Consider the following 20,991-nt stretch of genomic DNA (forward strand, 5'->3'; position numbering starts at 1 on the left):
ATGTGTTGTTTCTGCATAGAGATGACCTTTGTTACTAAAGAGTCACAGGAAAAATGTTTTTGTTTCTCAAAATGTGAGAAAGGTTTTCGAGTGACTGAGTCAAAGTCTGGACATAAATCCGACTGAAATGATTTAGCATGACTTTAAAGGCCATTCGTGCTCAAGAAACCGCCAGTGTAGCTGAATTAACACAATTCTGCAAAGCAGAGTTGGCCAAAATTTCTCTACGGAGTTGTGAAAGAATCATTACCAGTTATTGCAAAAGCTTGACTGAAATTTGTGCTGCCAAGGGTGGCACAACCAGTTATTAGGAAAGAAGAAAATACTTCGTTAATTGTGTAAATATCTCTGAAAATATAAATAGAATTAATGAATCCCTTGGCTACACAAATGTGTCTTTTAAGTCGCATAATATCTAATTGTATTTCTAGCTTACTAAACATCCAGAAGGATATAATAGTAATAATAAAAAATAATTTCAATTATGTCATGAAAAGTTGGATCAAGTCTTTTTTTGGAGTATGAGTTTTTGAATTTAAACCTTTGTTGCAAATTACCCAAGCACTGTGAAATAATCTTCCTCTAAAAGTCATTGCAAGTGTTTCTGTCATTGATCATTTTAAAAATAGTACAGGACTGAGCTAGCTCCTGCTGACGTTCTGCAATCTCCGTATTTGATTGGCTGTGACATCACATCACATGACAAGCGAATCCAGGAAGTATTTTTGTTACTGAAGGCGGAAGCATATATTCCACAGAAGCTGGAAGTCTTTTAGTGGAACGGGAGAAAACGCTGTTAACGAGAAATAACATCGTTATAAGTCACTCTACACACGGTACAGCGAATCTTGTTTTTCGTTGTCGGTAAGAAACCCAAAACTTCCTATTAGCCGATTAGCATTATGAACTGATTTGATCGTCGTTAATACAGACGAGCTTTAGCTTCCGAGCTAACTGTCTGACTGATGGTGTTTTTGTCCGTTTAGACGGTCAAAGTTAAACGACTAGCGGGTTCACCCGGTGCTTTTGGACTTGTAACTACAAATACGCACACTTAAATTGTTTGTTAGTGTCCTGTTGACTACAGAAGCATTTCAGCTTGTGAGACAGCATTAAAAACAGAATGGAGCCATTTCTAGGTTGTTTTAGCTTAACTCGTCAGCTGTTACTAACATGCCAGACTTGGTCTTTCAGGCCGATATCGATATCAGTGTTTGAGAGTTCAAGGCTGTATGTGGTGCCCTTTTCCATTTTATCATTTAAGTGTTTATTTTTTTTAACCAAACAACATTTGCTGCTGCTAACAAATAATTTCAGATAACTGTGGCGGAGACCTGCTCAGCTGTAATTTTAGCAGTTAAAAAAGTGAACAGACTGCATGTAGATCTATGGTTATGAACTTCACATGACAGCGACTGATCTGAATCTTTTGTGTCAGTTCGGTATTGTGTGATAGAAGAGCTGACAGGCTTTATAACGTAATTAATAATAACTTATATGATGGATACTGCGTTGCTTCTACGCTATAATCGGGGATAAACAAACGTTAGTCGAGCAGAGGTATGAGAAAACAAGTGTTATCTACAAGCTAACGTAAAAATCAGTCACTTATAGATATGTATTCCTAAAATGTACCCACAAAAAAGGTTCAGTTTATTTTTCTAAAAATGTTTCAGGCTTGCCTGGATCACCGCTGTTTTTGTCGCCCCGGAGTGTGATTTCTGACCTCACTCACAATCGGTGCGTGGACTTCCAACCCTTCCCAAACTCCGAGTATTTAGTTTGTTTCCTAACAGTCTCTGTCAATGGCTGGACGTGGTGGTGGAGGAGCAAACAGGCCTAATGGTGCTGCAGCAGCAAATAAAATCTGCCAGTTCAAGCTGGTCCTGCTGGGGGAGTCAGCGGTGGGGAAGTCGAGCTTAGTGCTGCGCTTTGTCAAAGGGCAGTTCCACGAATTCCAGGAGAGCACCATTGGAGGTGAGAAACACGTTTCTAAATGAAGGAAACTGATTTTGTTTGGAAGCTGTAGGTGTTTCTCTAGGTAGATTATGTTGCTGTCTGCATGTTAAGTGAATATTGTTTGAAATTTAGGAATCTTAGTGCTGTATCAGGTTTGATAACTCACATGGGTAAATGTGCCTTTCATATTCCTCTCAAGTTTTCCCAAATGTTAAATGTCATTTAAAAACAAGCATCTGTAGAAGAGCTTTCCTTAAATAACATTGCTGAAATTTGGCAAATGTTTCATCAAAATAAAAGCTGTTCACATAAAGAACATGCATTCGCTGGTCAGTATGTTAGGCGCATCTTGCTAGTACCAAGTTGGGCCTCGTTTTACCTTCAGAACTGTCTTAGTTCTTCATGGCATAGATTCTACTAGTGCCGAAAACATTACTCTGAGATTTTGGTCCATATTGACATGATAGTATCACACAGGTGATGCATATTTCTCAGCTGCATATGTATGATGCAAACCCCTGTTCAGCCACATCCAGAAGGTGCCCTGTTGAATTCAGATTTGTGACTGTGATGACCATTTAAGTACAGTGAACTGATCGTTGAAGAAACCAGTTTGAGATGATACGAGTCTTGTGATGTGGCGTGTTATCCTACACAGAGGTCATACACCTATAGATGTGGCATTCAGAATTATATGAATTTGTGCCCAAGCTAATCTGAAGTGATGCAATGCCTCCTAATTTATCTTCAGATCAGATGTGAACAGGATAGTCTTCTAGGAAGATTGAGTGTTTCATTTATTTATTGTTTACGTTTTCATTCTCTCTGCAGCTGCTTTCCTCACTCAGACTGTCTGCCTTGATGACACCACTGTGAAGTTTGAGATCTGGGACACAGCGGGTCAGGAGCGCTACCACAGCCTGGCTCCAATGTACTACAGAGGGGCTCAAGCAGCCATCGTGGTCTATGACATTACCAACACAGTAGGTTTCACGCACAGGGTAACAGTTACAGTATCTCAGAAAACTGAGTACACCCCTCCAATTTTTGTAAATATTTAGTTATATCTTTTCATGGGACAACACTGAAGATATGACACTTTGATACAATGTACAGCTTATACAACAGTGAAAATTTGCTGTCCCCTCTAAATGACTCAACACACAGCCATTATTGCTTAAACCGCTGGCAACAAAAGTGAGTACGCCCCTAAGTGAAAATGTCCAAATTGTGCCCAATTAGCCATTTTCCCTCCCTGGTGTCATGTGACTCATTAGTTTCACAAGGTCTCAGGTGTAAATGGGAAACAGGTTGTTGAATTTGGTGTTATTGTTCTCACACTCTCTCATACTGGTCACTGGAAGTTTATTAGGCACCTCATGGTAAAGAACTGTCTGGGGATCTGAAAAAAAGAATTGTTACTCTACATAAAGATGGCTCAGGCTATAAGAATATTGCCAACACCCTGAAACTGAGCTGCAGCACGGTGGCCAAGACCATACATCTGTTTAACAGGACAGGTTCCACTCATAACAAACCTCGCCATGGTTGATCAAAGAAGTTGAGTGCACGTGCTCAACGTCATACCCAGGGGTCTTTTGAAAATAGATGTATGAGTGCTGCCAGAATTGCTGGAGAAGTTGAAGGCATTAAGGCCTGTCAGTGCTTAGACCATACGCCTCACACTGCATCAAACGGATGTCCTCACAGAAGGAAGCTTCTTCTTCTTCTAAAGATAATGCATAAGAAAGTCGGCAAACAGTTTGCTGAAGACAAGCAGACTAAGGACACGGATAAGACCAAGATTAAGTTATTTGGTTCAGATTGTGTCAAGGGTGTGTGGCGGCAACCAGGTGAGGAGTACAAAGACAAGTTTGTCTTGCCTACAGTCAAGCATGGTGGTGGGAGTGTCATTGTTTGGGGCTGTATCAGTGCTGCTGGCACTGAGGAACGCATAATTGAGGGAACCCTGAATGCTAACATGTACTGTGACATACTGAAGCAGAGCATGATCCCCTCCTTTCAGAAACTGTCCCACAGGGCAGGATTCCAACACAATAACAAACCCAAACACACCTCCAAAAAGACCACTGCCTTGTTAAATAAACTGAGGGTAAAGCTGCTTGACAGACCTAGCATGTCTCCAGACTTAAACCCTATTGAGCATCTGTGGGGCATCCTCTAATGGAAAGTGGAGGAGTGCAAGGTCTCTAACATCCACCTGCTCCATGATGTCATTATGAAGGAGTGGAAGAGGATTCCCATGGCAACCTGTGAAGCTCTAGTGAACTCCACGCTCAATAGAGTTAAGGCAGTGTTGGAAAATAATGGTGGCCACACAAAATATTGACACTTTGGGCACAGTTTGGACATTTTCACTTAGGGGTTTACTCATTTTTGTTGCCAGTGGTTTAGGTAATAATGGCAAAAATGTGAGGGGTGTACTCAGTTTCGTGACATACTGTATGATGCTTGCAGATACTGCTTTGTTTAATTCATTTGTTTCATTGTTTTGTTGCTCCCAAAAGTCTAAGAATGCAAAATATGTTGATAATCAGTGATCATTTTTAAAAAATCACTGAAAAAACAGTTACAATTGTTAAGGTGTGTTTTGGCTTTTACTGAAGGATTCAAGATTCTCACTTATTTTTGTTTGGTTTTTTGCAATTAACCTGTAACTATGATTTAGATACAACCTCAGATAAAGAGCAAAACATGATAAATTAATTTAACTAAAACTAAGCCAAAATGAAAAAGCAATGTGTGAAAAACTAAGTACATCCTCACTGTTTCCATAGGAATTAAGAGTGTAAATAGCGGCACTTTAGTTGATCATTAGTAAGTGTGAGCACGTCTGTAAAAGCAGATGCTTTTCAATTTTCTGGTCTGGAGCATTCGGGTGTGTGTTTACAATGCCAAGGAGGAAAGACATCAGCGATGATTTTAAAGGGTCATAATGTCATTTCCAAACAAATTACATTTATTATTCTCAGTAAAACTAATATTCACATGTGGAAAACATTAAACACAGTTTCTAATCTTCCAGCAAATGCACTGAACAAACCACAAGATGTGTGGAACAATGTCCTTTGAATAGATAAAACCAAAGTGGAGATGCTTGTCCATAATGCACAGCACCACTTTTGTGAAAACCAAACACAGCATATCAGCAGAAACGTCTCATACCAAGTGAGAGCACAGGGGTGGAGGGGTGGTAATTTGGGCTTTTGGTGGCCACAGGAGCTGGACACCTTGCGGTTCTTTATTCAACTATGATCTCATCAGTATACCAAATTATTCTAGAGCAGGGGTCCCCAATCCCAGTCCACGAGGGCCGGTGTTCCTGCAGGTTTTAGGTGTGTCCTTGATCCACCACAGCTGATTTAAATGGATAAATTACCTTCTCAACGGCTGTATCCCAGTTCAGGGTCTGCAGCCTTAAAGGCCGCATTTTAAGGCCGATTACGTCACCGCGACGCAACGAAGGCTGTCCCAATTCGAAGGCTGCTCGAAATGCGGCCCTCAAATGCGTCCTTCATTTCCCTGAATTTTAAGGACGTGGCGATGTAGACTTCATGGCCCAACATATCCCAGAATGCACAGCGCGGCGGTGGGTGTGGATAATTTTGCCGAAAAAAACGGCGGATGAGGGGCGCCCGAAGAGTGAACTTTAAGTACTGAATATTATGTCACTTATTTATGTGCAAATGTTTAATAACGAAGAACATTAAAACATTACTGTTGGCCACATGTCGGCAAATTTATGTGACATTAGTGACGTTTGTACTAACTTGGTTTAAAAGCCTTTACTTTACGCCGTTCAATAGCTGAGTTTAATCTTACAGAGAATGATCAAAGCTCATGTAGAAACAAACAAACAAATGAACAAAAGATTTTCTCCTTCATTTCTGTCAAACAAAGCTGTATGAAACGTTTCCAGCTGTTAGTATCATGGTTGCTAGGCAACCTGGGCAGCGCAACGGAGGCTAGACCGTCCCATTTCACAAGCCTCGCACTTCTGGCCTTAGCGGTCTTTAAGTACGCGGCCCTTGAGGATCGTTGAGGCTGCGTACTTTAAGGCTGCAGACCCTGAATTGGGATACAGCCATTATGTCTTGAAGTTCTCCAGAGGCCTGGTAATGAACTAATCATGTGATTCAGGTGTGTTGACCCAGGGTGAGATCTAAAACCTGCAGGGACACCGGCCCTCGTGGACTGGGATTGGGGACCCCTGTTCTAGAGTCATATGTGAGGCCATCTGTCTGACAGTTAAAAAATAGCTAAAATTGGGTCATGGAACAGGACAATGATTCCCAGCACAACAGCAGATCTATAATGATGATGTCTGGAAAAAGAAAAGAACTCAGATGCCTCGATGGCCCAGTCAAAGTCAGGACCTCAATCTCATTGAATGTTGTGGTAGGAGCTTAAAAAGCATTGCATAAACAAAGCAATATAGAGTGGGCCAGAATTCCTCCACAGTGATGTGAGAGACTGATAACATCATAGAGAAGATGAGGTGTGCTTAATGTTTTTACACACTGGTTTTGCATTTTATTTAAATTTTAGTTAAATAAATAATAACACGGTGTAACATGTTGTGTGTTGTTTCTCACTTGCAGTTGTATTTACCTAATATTTAAGATTATTTTTACATACATGACAGAGGGTGTGCTTTGACTCAGTGTAAGTTCATTTTAAACATATGCGTGTGTGTGTTCGTGTGTGTTCATGGGCTTGTGGGCTTTTTGAGGTCGCATCAGCTATGCTAGTATGAAATTTAAAAAAAGAAAACATGTTTGACCAACATTAGAGATAGCTGTAGTGCTAAATACTTTGGGGAAATGCAAATTAAGTTTGTTGGTTTTTCAGGACACTTTTGATCGTGCGAAAAATTGGGTGAAGGAGCTTCAAAGGCAGGCCAGTCCCAACATAGTGATCGCTCTGGCTGGCAACAAAGCGGACATCGCAAACAAAAGAGCTGTCGAGTTTCAGGTATAAAGATGCATATAGAGGACTTAATATAAGCAAAAAATCTGATATTTAGAGGCTTCATTTGAATTTGTTGATTAATTTTTATATCTAAATCATGTTCTCAGGAGGCACAAGCCTATGCCGATGACAACAGTCTGCTTTTTATGGAGACCTCAGCCAAGACTGCTATGAATGTCAATGAAATTTTCATGGCTATAGGTAAGTAATGCATTTAGTCACATATTCCAGTTGACCAGTTTGGAATCACAAATTAACCTAACATACGTGATAGATAAAAAAAAAAAAACTGTATTGGTTTATTGTCACCTTTTGGTGCTGTTTTGGTGTTTCGTAGCTTTATTTTGAAATATCTGTTCCCCTGTCCCTGTAGCGAAGAAGCTACCGAAGAGTGAGCCCCAGGGTACAGCTGGACAAGGTGGGCGGACAAGGACAGGAGTAGATCTAGAACAAACTAACCCTCAGGGCAGCAGCAGCAGCCGGTGCTGCGGCGGCAACTAAGAAGCAAGAAAAAACGAACTTGGTGAACGAGCCCTGAACATCATTTTAAGGACAGCATGTAGCAAAAAGCCAGAGAGGCAGGAGAGGGCAGAACCACTCGCCACTTCCACACTGAGATTACAGATGAGATTATCTGCATCCCGTTTGATTAAAGGAACTTTTGTAAAGCAAATCATAAGCTAGAGGGAATTCCCAAGATCCCTCACTTCTTCTTCTCTGTCTTTCCCTTCTGTGTCTGTCCGCCTCCCTGTTGATCTTTAGCATCTCTCTGATGATCGAATGCTGTTATAAATGAATTTGAAGCATGATGCTGAGGTTGTTGGAATTGTTGGAGTGTGTGTGTGTGTGCGTGTGTGTGTTTGTGTGTGTGTAGAATATGTATATTTATATATGCACACACGTTTTCTACTCCTGTCATTTGCCTATATTCAGTGGGGAAAAAAAGTACCCAAAAATATTAATCCTTAAATTACAAATGGTAGAGCGATTTAATCTTTTTGTCGTAATGCAGCATAAGCACCTGACATTAGCATGTGTAAGTTATCTTGATAGTGACAGGTGACATTAGCAGTTAGCCCTTGTATAAAATCATCTGACCGTGTCCTGACGTTGTCTCTATATGCAGGTTAATCGGGTTGGTTGGTTAGTTCACAAGTTAAAGATGGATCTTTTATCTTTGCAAGTTGGCCATCTCTGTGTCCAGAAATTAATATTATCCATTTCTGGAAAGAGGAGATAGAAGACTTTGAAGGTTCTGCTTAACATTTCAGTTTAATGATGCGAGCAGGAAGAGGCAGAACTTGAAGGGTAGATGATTTTTTTTTAACTTAATGTTGTTAGGCTGCACTAACTGCATTTACACTAACAGATCTAATCAGAGTGCAAGCCAAGAACCTCTAAATGTGCCCTGGATTGTCTGATTACATACCAATCACAGTGCATAAAATTACACCTGCATTTCTTATACTTTCCCATCATTAAATTATCTAGTTGCAGATCACATTGTAATGCCAGGTGTAGAGGTGGCTTTGGTTATTCTTAATAGGGAGTTGGGTGAGACTGTTATAATAAAAGCTCAAGACTTTGCTTGCTGAGGGTGGTCGTGATTGTAGGGGCTACACTTCTGAAGAGGCTGTACCATAAATGCAGTTGTTTTCTTGCATTGTTTTATTGCTAACTGTAACACCGGAGAGTTGCTAGCCTTTTTTTTTTTTTTTTTAAAGAAATGTGAAATAACTTGTAAATCTGAAATTAAATAAATAACATACAAGATTCACTTTGTTTTGAGTTGTTTTGGAGTGTACTCCTCCCCCACCCCCAAAATACAGACCGGCCAGTAAGTTGTTGTTTTTTGTTTTTTTTCTCCCAATACTTTGTGCCGTGTGACCTGAATAGCACAAGTGGTTAATAAAATGGATCGATTGTGCTGGAGTTACAGTGAAAAGTATTCGCAGCGCTTCACTTGTTCCACATTTGCCTTAATATTTGTTACATTCTTATTCCAAAAATGGAATAAATGTATTATTTTATCTCAAAACTCCTACACAAAATATATACCATAATAACAAAGTGAAAAAAGTTTGAGAGTCTTGCAAATGTATTAAAAAGAAAGTTGGTTTGACATAGTTTGGAAAGGCCTATACCTGTCTATATGACCTCCCATAGCAGACAGTGGATATCAGAGCACAAACCAAGACATGAAGTCCAAGGAATTGTCGGTAGACCTCCAAGACAGGATTGTATCAAGGAACAGATTCAGTGGGCAAGGGTACAGAAAAACTTATGCAGCATTGAAGGTTCCAAAGACTACAATTGCTTCCATCATCTGTAAATCGAAGAAGTTTAAAACAAACAAGACTCTTCCTACAGCTGGTCATCTGAGCGACTGAGGTAGAAGGGACCAGGGAGGTGATCAACAACAGAGCTCCAGTGTTGCTCTGTGAAGACAGGAGGACCTTCCAGAAGTACAACCAGTTCTGAAGCACTCCACCAATCAGGCCTGTATGGTAAACTAGTGAGATGAAAGAGCACACCTGGGGTTTGCCAAAAGGCAGCTGAAGGACTCTCAGACCATGAGAAACAACATTCTCTGGTCTGTTGAAAGAAAGATTGAACTCTTTGACCTGAATCCCAAGCGTCATGTCTGGAAGAAACCAGGCACAGCTCATCCATTGGCCAATACTTTCCCTACAGTGAAGCGGGGTGGTGGAAGCATCATCTTGTGGGATGTTCTTCGCCAGCAGAAATGCAGCAATGCACAAAGACATCATTGATGATAACCTGCCACACAGACCGGACCTCGAACTAGGGTGATTGTTCAACTTCCTACATGACACTGACCCTAAGCAAGCAGCCAAGATAACAAAGGAGTGGCTTCACAACCACTCTGTCAACGTCCTTGAGTGGAGTGGAGTGCCCACTCTGGCTCAGAGACCAGTTACTGACCCAAGTGGAAGAGTTTAAGTATCTAGGTCTTGTTCATGAGTGAGGGGAGAAGGGAGACAGACAGATTGGTGCTGCATCTGCAGTGATGCAGATGCTGTACTTGTCCATCGTGGTGAAGAGAGAGCTGAGCGTAAAAGTGCAGCTCTCAATTTACCGGTCAATCTATATCCCTACCCTCACCAATGGTCACGAGCTTTGGGTAGTGACCAAAAAATGAGATCGCGGATACAAGCAACAGAAAGGAGCTTTCTCAGAAGGCTGGCTGGCCTCTCCCTTAGAAATAGGTTGAGGGGTTTGGGGCTCAGAGTGGAGCTGCTGCTCCTCCACATCCCAAGGAGCCAGTTGAGAGGGTTTGGGGCATCTGACAAGGATGCCTCCTGGGTGAGGTGTCCTATCCATGTCCCACCAGGAGGATGCCCCGGGGCAGAGCCAGGACACAGTGGAAGGATTATATTTCTCGACTGGCCTGGGAATGCCTTGGGGTTCCCCCAACAAGCTGGTGCAGGTGGACACGGAGAGGGAGATCTGGGCTTGTCTGCTTAGTCTGCTGCCCCTGTGACCTGGCCCTAGATAGGCAGAAGAAACTAGATTGTGTTTTATTTTTAACAAATTCACAAGAATCTCAAGAAAACTTTTTCTGTTTTGTAATTATGGGGTATTGTAGAATTTCGAGGTGAAACATTTATTTAATCCACTTTGGAATAAGGTTTTAAAAAAGCATATGCAGTATACTTTTTCAAAACAAATATATAAACCTCCTCATGGGCCACATTTTGCAATGCAAAGAGAGTTTTAAAAATGATTAGAAGTCTAAAAAATACACCTGTAAAAACTTCACCACAGACATGGCATAGTAAAGATTTCTGAACACTAGATGGCAGCATTGCACTTAAAAAAAAGCTAAACTATCTTTAAACAATCAGTCAGAATTAAAGAACTATTGTTAAAATCGATTCAATATTAAAGTAATATTTCTTGCAGAGCTACTAAGTTTACATGAAGGAAAGGATGAACTCTCACCTGCTGTTCACAAGGTGAAGAAATTTGCCATTGTCTGCATTTGTCTGCATATTATACAGTATATATATCGGCCATGCAAAAAGCCATTAATGGCAAAGTGAGGAAAAGTCTGTCCTGCAGAGGAAGGGCACAGTATTGGTCCGCTTTATCTGTGTTCACCTCATTACTCCACAGCTACTTCAAAGCTTTGGGTTAATGCTGCAGTTCACTTTGTTGTTATGATTTCTGCCCTTTAACAGGGGGTGCCTAGTGCTCTTTGAGGTTTTAAAACTATTAGCAAAATATAGATGCAGTAAATGGAACAAGCAGGTCAGAACATATGACACTATAATATCTGATAAAATACAGTTTTTTGTTATTTTTATTTTATCCCAAGAAAGTACTGTCATAGTCTAGAGCCGATATGTACTAAAGCATTGACTGAAATGTTGTGTTCAGTTACTGTCAGCTGAGCACAACACTGATTTTTTGTTTTTGTTTTTTTAGCTGTAGAGTTTTGATTCTTGAATTCGAAGCTTTTATTTTGATAGGACAGTAGAAAGAGGGCAGGAAAGTCGGGGGAGAGTGAGGAGGAATGACACACAGGAAATGGTCCAGGACACACTTGAACCAGCCCATCCAGCATTTGGGTGACCTGCTCAATCAAGTGAACAATAGCAGTCTACCAATTCAGCTGTACCATACCAACTTTCTTCATGAAGCACTTTAAAAACAGTTACAGGAGATTAACAAAAAGTGCTGTACACAAAAATCAACAAATACACTGAAAACAATGGTAAGTAAAAGCACCAATAAAAACAACTATAATGGAATAAAAAGAAAAAGGCAACTACAATGCAATAAACGCAAGTCAGAACAATATCTCATGCTGGGTCGAAGGCCAAAACAGTATAATTGAGTTTTAAAATGACTTTTTTAAATGGACAATGTAGGTGACTGTCTAGCATGCAAAGGTAACTCAGACAGTATTGCAGGGGTAGAGCAGCTCAGAGGTAAGGTGGGGTAAGATCATTTCAGGATTTAAAAACAACAAGTGAAGCCAGAATAGGTGTATAATTATAATAAAATGCGTCCTTTCTCAGGTAAATATTTTGAGGGCACTGGCTAGCAGGTGACTTTGTTGGTTTGTAGCTAATTATCTATTATTAAAATATATTTTAATAATTCCTGCCTTTTTTCTGCGGTCACCTTTTCAGTTTTTCTAATTATCTTCTAAATATCCTCCTGTCAGCACAGGAATTGTGACGATGGTATCTGTTGTCCTCTCACACAACGTTAAACTACAGCTATGTAAAGAATTGTATTGTAAAGTGTCTTTTTTGTTCCCTGACCTGCTTTTGTGGTTTTGATGCCAGTGAGAACCTTACATAAAATGTACTTTCAAGCTCATGTGCACACACACACACACACACGCAGTCGTGCACTCGCCTCAGCATTTCTGCCAAAAGCAGGCGTCTGCTCTGTTCACAGTAAATGATTTCTCATTTGTTGAGCTGTCAGTCAAAATGTGTCTGTCAAAAAAGAAACTAATTTCATGCTCGGCCTCTGTGAATCATAATGGCCTGAGAGCCGGGCTGAAATTGACTGTGTTTATAGGAGGAGATTCACAGAATAAAGGAAGTATGCCCTGAAAATAAAATTTTCCCCCCTCGTATCTGTTATGTTTGCACAACAAATGAAAACAGGTAATGTGTCCAAAAAGGTGTGGTTGTCATAACAACATTTTTTGGTAGGTTTTTTTTCCCCCTTTTTTTTTTAAATAATAAAAAATAAAACAGTGCCCCAAATCTATAGCAGAGCCCAGCTTAAAAAAAAATACAGAAAACATTCACTCTGATGGATCCTCTATCTCCGTGGGCAGAAAGAAATGTCATTAAATACCAAGGGCACGGGGATGTGGTATCTGCACTGCATTCTGTGGTGAGGTTTGAGATTTTAGGTGATAGTGATAGTGCGTGTGATGTGCTACAATAATTGTGTCTTATCTAAAATGGAGCATCTAGCTGTGTTGCCACTGGAAAGGATGCTAGTGAGGAGATGACTTAGGAAAGCACAGAAAATGTCCTATAATAGGGTGATTTTTAAATGATCTTCATGTTGCATTATTTAACATGCTGAACATTCACATTTTCTCAGTAACACCCATGTATTTTCAGATTACTGCTTTCAAAGTATAAATACAACAATTTCAGTTGGGCATTTGATTCCTTATCAGCTAGGAGCTGTGTCTCCCCAATGGTTCCCAACCAAAAAGTAAAGTGTAAATGTAAAGTGCCTTATTTCTTTGTATGGCTAAAACAATCAAGAATATACAGTGCTATTTTGTGAGTTCAGGCTGGTGGTTTAGATTGATTTTGTTCCATTTGGATAGAACCAGGTTAGCTGTTTCACCCTGGTTGTAGTCATTATGCTAAGCTTTGCTAATGGCATGCTGGCTGTAGCTTCAGCCAAGGGACCTCCAGGGCTGAAAAATGAAGCCAGTGTGGGAGTGAAAAATCTGAAACTTCCTCTAATGGCCACTTCTCTGCTGGCTCCAAAATGGAGTAAGTCCTCATAGAGTCCAGTGTTAAAATGCCCAGCATTACAATATAAAAAATAAGAATAAAATAAAAACAATTCGGAACAGTGTGGAATTTTTATATTACTCAAGCATTCAAATGGGCTTTAAGAGACCTAAATTTATAGTGGTTAGTTCAGGGCGTTTACATGGCACATGGGTAAAATTTTATAATCTAAAACAGCATAAAGCAGGAGTGGGCAATTAACTACCTAAATAAATAAATAAACTGTAAAAATAAATGTACATGCTTTTGAAAATGCATCTCAAACTTCAATGCTAGTTTAACTTTGGTGGCTAGCGTGTTGAGCCACCATTGTGGTTACAAAAAAGGGGAAAAAAAGAGTCAGCTGGAGTGAACGGAGATGAGGGGACTCTTCCGTTCAATGGTTCTGGCTATGACAAGCCAGAATCAACTTTCCTTTTAAGTTAACAGTAAATTATGACTTGCTAACCAAGCTAGTCCGTAATAGCATTAGCTAACAGCTAATCAATTTTACCTTTTTCTTCAAATATGGTCTTAAATAGGCTACTTAAAAAAATAATAATAATAATCTTGAAATCAATGGATGACATCACTTATCTAAATTAGATATACATGGTTAAATAGCCTTAATAGTAATTATTTCCTTTTAATAGATCATCCTCACAATTCTCCAGGGATCAGGAGGACAAAGGAAGACGGTATAAAATCATATTGATGCACATATTCTTGGTTCACATTTCTATACCGAGACCTTCAAAACTTCACAACATTGTCTGTGGTGTTTCCATTAACCATGAAATCAACATACTAACTTTTGTATTACTCCAGCAGTGAATATCTTGTCTTCTCTTTTGCACTCCTTCAGTAAATCATCACCATCAAGACTCAAGTGGACTTCAGGGATGAGGGCAGTGTGTACAAGAAAAACCGGTCACAAGTCGCAGCCACATGCAGTCAGAGGGTGGGTAAGATTTGCTCCTCTTACCCAGAATGCACCCTGATCTAATTTTCATTGGACTCTTTTCTAAAAGGATTTCATCATCTTTCATTCTCAGTTTAAATTCTCCCTCCTCTCCCTGAAAATGTTTATGTATGATGTGGGAGAGGAGTGAAGCCATGCCTATTAAATTAGCACTAGGACATACATGTCTTTAAAAGAAGAAAATACAGTAAGTCAAAGTCAAAGAAAAGCTTATAATCAAGTGAACTAAATTAATTTCTTCTGATATACATTTTTTTTAAAGTAAATATATACTGCATGTGAAGTCGCTTTACACTGAAGCCAAGTTTGAAATGACCAGCTTAAGCCTAAATCTACAAAATAAATAAATAAATAAAAAGATTAAGATAAGATTTTAAATAAATAGAGCAAAAACCACAAGGGGGAATCGTACATAATAATTCTAAGTTTGGATAATATTGGCTACCCTCCAGCTCAAAGTAAACTCAATACCCACTCTCCTTCCTTTTGTGGGTCATAGTTTTACACACACACCCCAACACACATTCAAATAGGCCATTAATCTATTTGAAAGCGTGATGGATCCTTTCATACTTTTGTAAGATATCAGCAGCGACGATCTCATAAAAAGTCATTTAGGAAGACTTATGTCTTTTTCATTTGTCTCACATTTGTCACATACAGCGAAAAACACGAATAGTTCTTTTTTAGTTTAAATTTATAGCTGGCTTCAGGCCAACAGCTGACATGAATTCATGTTTGAATTCATATTTTCAGTAAGTCACATGCAAAGACAAAAAAAAATCACTTACATGGTTGGAAAAATGATCAAAACGCTACTTGCTGCAGCTGCAGCATTGGATTAATAACTAGACCTGCTGAGTGTCAAATTGAGTCAGAGGGTGGATATTGTTGTCACGCTCAAATACTCCTCACCGCTGAGGGTTACACTGTGAACTGCAGCCTTTATGTGACTCGAGCCTTCACAATGATGCCATTCTTTTCAATCGCATTTTCCCTCCCATCTTTTTTAAACCAACTACTCACGTCTGTCAATTCCAATATTTCAATGAGACTTTAAAGTCAAAAGTCAAAGTCGAGTTTTTCTTTTTAAACACATTGCCACAGTGACCAGGTTCAGCCAAAACATGTGGCTGCGACTTGTGACCGGTTTTTCTCGGTGATTCTGGACGCAGCAGAATAAAAATGTCCTTTAATGAAAGCACTCAAGATAATTATGGAGCTGAGCACTGGCATTAACTTTGATGCTGGGAGCATGTTGATTGGGCTTGAGCTTCATGGAAATCGAGGACCTGAATCGAGGACCTGAATATAACTTTCTTGTAATCGAACAGGAGGCTGTGTTTGTTTTCCTTTGTATTTGGATGCAGATATGAAGACACGAGAAGCATGATATCTTACACCCTTGTTTCTGCGTCTATGTGCATCAAGCACATGTGCTTCTTTATTTTTAGAGCGGCTGACTTGAGCTGGGGTCAAGCAGGGTGTCAAAGGACTTCAGTGAGAAGGACATACCTCGAACTCCAAGTATGTTTCCAGCATGCATCCAACACCCTCCAGCTGACAGTTGATCCGAACGCACACAACGAGGACGGCCACAGCGCACGCAGGCATGTGCCTGTGTCACTGTATGCTCAAATTCATCTGCAGGCATCTGCTTTTGAACAAAGCCCAACTATGTTACAGTTTTTCTCAAATGTTAAAACACAAAAGCCAATCCTGTAACCCAAATGACCAGTAGTCTAAACACATTTACTAAATGTAGCCACCATATTCCAGTACCATAAACACATGTCACATGAAGACACAATTCACAAAACACAACCCTCTGTACTCATAAATCTAAACACATTTTTCCTTGCTAAAACACATGTTGCAAAACAACTCTGCTCATATTCTCAAATGAAAGCCCATGTGATGCAAAATGCTTGCCACAGTCACCAATCTTTGAACACAGGGAACACACCTGGCGTCAGTCACTACACACAACGACTCAAAATTGAAGACACCCGTTGCTAATGATGTGACCCCACCTATAAAAGCATAGTTTGGTGAAGATGCCAAACAATCACAATGGATGAAGGCATTCGAGCGTGCGGAAGGAGAAGAGCTGCAGGCCAAAGAGGAAGAGGGGTTGAGATCAGAGGAGGAAGAGGTGAAGGCCTAAGAAGAAGAGGAGTTCGGAGTAGAGGAGGAAGAGAAGGAGGCCAACAAGAGAGAGGAGAAGGTCCAGGTGGGAGAAGAAGACAACCTCGCACCATCATAACAGATGATATGCGAGCAACAGTAATTGATCATGTCATTGGCCATGGCATGACAATGGCTGAAGCGGGACGAAGAGTACATCCAAACCTGAGTAGGTTCACCGTGGCCACCATTATCAAGGCATTTAGACAACACAACAGGTATAGTACGCTATTGCTTTCTTTGTCACACTACAGTTTTACAGGCCTGTGAAAGTGGTCTGTTACTTTACATGTAGTTTTACATATAAATCAGTCAATTGACAACACATGTTTCTTTCTTTAGAGCTGAAAGGATGCCACATAGAGGTGGGAGGGTTGCCATATTCACAGCGGCACAAGAAACCCTCATTGCAGATATGGTCCGTGAGAACAACTGCATTAGACTCCGAGAGATCAGAGACAAAGTCATTGCAGATAATGTAAACTTTGAGAACATTGATGCTGTCAGCGTGTCCACAATAGACCGAGTTCTCCGGCGCCAACAGATGAGGATGAAACAGGTCTACAGGGTTCCCTTTGAGCGCAACTCTGCGCGACACATAGAACAACGTTACGAGTATGTGCAAGTACGTATACATCCATGTCCACAGTACAGTTAGTGGACATACTGTGTTGCTTAGTGGCCTACATTACTTCTGGACAATACTGTGCTACCTGATTGACCGTTCTGAACACCTGTACGCTTTTCCATGTTCACAGAGGATAATGCAGTTGGACGCGATGGCCAGACCCCATGAGTACCTCTTCCTGGATGAGGCTGGCTTCAACCTCCAGAAACGAAGGCGAAGAGGCCGTAACATCATTGGCCAAAGAGCCATCACTGAGGTTCCTGGCCAACGGGGGGGTTACTCTTTGTGCAGCTATGGGTACGGAGGGGCTTGTCCACCGGCATGCTGTCCTTGGGTCTTACAACACCCAACGTCTCCTCACCTTCCTAGAGGAGCTAAAAGACATCCTCCTGGACCGTCAACAACACCATCCTAGGCTAGCACATCACATGTATGTGATCATTTGGGACAACGTCCGCTTCCACAAAACACACCAAATCAGAGAGTGGTTCACCACCAACAGTGACCACTTTTTAAACGTCTGTCTGCCACCCTACTCCCCTTTCCTGAACCCTATAGAGGAGTTCTTCTCATCATGGAGATGGAAGGTGTATGACAGACAGCCATACACAAGAGAGAACCTCGTACGGGCAATGGAGCTGGCCTGTGCTGACATCCCAGTGGAGGCCTTCCAGGGATGGATTCGCCATTCCAGGGCGTTTTTCCCGCGGTGCCTAGCAAGGGACAGCCTGTGATGTGGATGAGGTGATGTGGCCCAATGCAGCTCGGCGACATGATGCCGCACAGTGACTGTGTGTAATACTGTAAAAAGACCGTGTAGACAATAAAAAAGACTTCACACCCTGATCATGTTTCCGAGAGTACTGTTGTGTGCGATAGATTCTGTTTTTGCATTGAGTTGTGTTACAGTAGTGTACGTACATGCAGGATGTTTTTATAGATTTATAGTCTTCATGTGAAACTCACAAATCTAAATGCCTAATCCTCTGCAGGGTTCTATGACGATCCGTTACTGTACAGTTTATAAAAATATGCATTGGCAGTTATGAACCAAAGAACCTTCTCACAAATTGAGCATTGTGTTTTCAATTGTTTTGCTGTAGTGTGTAATGCTGTGTATAGTGTTTACAGTTTTGACAGCTTCGAGCTGCTCTCTTGGTGTGGGAGTTTGAGTTTTGCAGTGGGAAGGTGTGGTTGTGTTTATGTAGCTTTAGAGAAGGGTGTTGTGTTTGGACATTGGGGGACCTGGTGGTAACGTTTGTGACATGTGTTTTAGCATTTGAGAAAAACTGTAATGAAAGGGTCTACAGGGGGTAAGATTGGGGGATGATGCCTGATGATAGGCCCTGCTGCACACAGAGGTAGTGATGATTTGACATGTCAGAGGGTTACAAGATTTTCCTTTGACCTCTCAAACATTTAATCTTATTATAAGCGGCCATTATGTGGAAGCAGGTTTTTTTAATAGAAGTGTTTATGGAAATACATTATTGTTGTTTCAAGGCTGTAAAAACACCAGCAGGTGTCTCAGTGTTGCAAAATATGACTTTTCTCTTTTAATTTCATCATACTGAAGCTGCCTTTAGGTAAAATGCACAACATTTAATTGATTTGTCTTTTATGTATGTTGTGCCAAATCACAAAAGCAGTCTTTATGGTAGTTTCTACTGGCACTGGCTTTATACTGTAAGGTAAGAAAACCCCAACAATCAGGAGACCCCATATAAGCAAGCACTTAGCAACTGTGGGAAGGAAAAACTCAATTTTACAGGAAGAAACCCCAGGAGAACCATACTCAGGGAGGTGCAGCCATCTGTTACAACTGGTTGGAGAGTAAGACATACTCATTCATTGCAGCCTTGAACTTTGACCTTCTTTTCTGCTCTACATATACATGACACAGGATTGAGGGTTAGCATGATCTCCAAAGCATGCTTGGTTGCATGTTACAAATTTCAATGCAATACAATAGGATATGGTCATGTTTTAACATGCTGCTTTTGAGTGCAGTATATTTGGATATGGTAAATCTTTTTGTGTATTGAAAATCCATCTTTATTTTAAATGTCCTCAATGATGATATAAGATCTTTTATTAATACATTAATTAAAAGAAGCGTGGCTGCTTTCAGTTTTCATGTTTCATGAGGGAAATCCTCATGGAAATGAAGTTGTCCAGTAAGTACTAAACAATTTTGCTGAACGTCTTTATGACACATAAATATCTGCTTTGTATAAAGATTTTTAATGAATTAGTTTTTAATTGTTAGAATGTTAGATGTTTTTGACCCCATTCAGCTTTTACCTTGATCACTCCCCAGGTAGCCTTATATCATATGACAGCCCAGCCCAGTTTTGCTGGTCCCCCACTGTTGGATATGTATGGATATTTTTGTATTTTTTTCATAGAAAATTATTTCCTACCCAATTAGACATTTCTGTGGCTTGGTAATATCTATACCGCACATATTTGATTGTTTTTTAAGGCATTCCCTAGTAATTCTTTTTTATTTATATATCTTTTTACTCAAGCATTTATTGTATTTCAAGCACTGTCTTGAATGGACTAATGCTGATAGATGCATGTACATAATCCTGATGAAGGCTACAGGCCAAAATGCACTGGTCAAGCAATAAAGCTATTCCTCTTGCTGCAAGTCTTGCTGGAACTTTAACCCCTTTAGACATTCACTCTTCTCCAAATACTGCATTGGAAGTAGGTGAAATTGTGCCAGAAGCCTTTACTCTGTGAGTGCACTTCTGTATGACAGTCACACCGGCCTCTGTGAAAATAAAACAAATTAACTTGTAAAAGCAATTTGCAATGCAGAAAATACCACATTAATGAGACATTTCATTAGTTTTATTGTCTGCTGTTATTTCCACTTTTATAGAGCAAAGTCTCTGTCACGATTTAAAAGTTACATTTTTGACTACACACTATGATGTAGGCCACATGTATAAGACTATTTTATTTACATTTTATATATAAAGAAGGTGCTTATTCATGTAAATACAATTAATGAACATAACCAACTATTTCTACTACTCTGATCTGATTCATAAATCCAACTAAAAGCTCAGGATATGCCCCCTATAAGCTCTTCTCTCTCAGTACACCATTAATCACAACCACTGGACAGGTTGCCAGACTTCTGTAGGCTATGTTAAATAATAAAACAATGCAAATACAGCTGTTGGCCCCAAGTTCTGTTATGTAACTGTATACTGCTATAATGTAAGGGTTGTCTAATTGTCCTATGAAGACACATTAAACATCAAGTGTATAGTGTATTACTATGGTGTACCTTCTCTTATGGTTGTCTGATGTAAGAGTTACAGTTGTGCACATGTATTTGCTGATGTTTATGTTTACATTTGATTTATTCTTGACTTTGTCTCTTGTAGGACAACTTGAGGAAAGTTTTTGTTGTGGTTGTGTAAAAAGATGGCTATACTGAGTTTGTTTGAATAAGGCCCTATTAAATAAAATCCGTTATCAGTCAGTCAGTTAAGCTAATCAGTCACAGAGTAGAATAAGTAGAAATTTCTGGAAAAAAAACGCTCTACACTTTCATTGAAATTCTTTGGGTTGTTTCATAAAGTAATAAGAGTAGCCCGCTCTTATTAACATTTTACATTTCAAACAGTCCCGTGCCACTGCTGCTCCAACCCTGTTTTCACGCCGACTGATTTCATTTGGCCCTTTTTTTCTTTTCCCTCACATCCTCGCGC

General features: G+C 40.2%; 1 protein-coding gene across 1 annotated transcript; it reads left to right on the top strand.

The window, feature by feature from the left end:
• The first annotated feature begins 705 nt into the window (after window positions 1–705).
• LOC146381564 (ras-related protein Rab-5C-like) lies at window positions 706–8,728 on the top strand. The gene is made up of 6 exons (XM_084937629.1): window positions 706–864; window positions 1,677–1,977; window positions 2,791–2,942; window positions 6,832–6,954; window positions 7,059–7,152; window positions 7,325–8,728. Exons 2-6 carry the CDS (start codon window positions 1,806–1,808, stop codon window positions 7,450–7,452), a joined length of 669 nt encoding a protein of 222 aa, XP_084793755.1. The 5' UTR covers window positions 706–864; window positions 1,677–1,805; the 3' UTR covers window positions 7,453–8,728.
• The last annotated feature ends 12,263 nt before the right edge of the window (window positions 8,729–20,991 follow it).

This window comes from Perissodus microlepis, chromosome 8, assembly GCF_051167445.1.
Source record: "Perissodus microlepis isolate ML-2025 ecotype Zambia chromosome 8, ASM5116744v1, whole genome shotgun sequence".
Lineage (NCBI taxonomy): Eukaryota > Metazoa > Chordata > Actinopteri > Cichliformes > Cichlidae > Perissodus > Perissodus microlepis.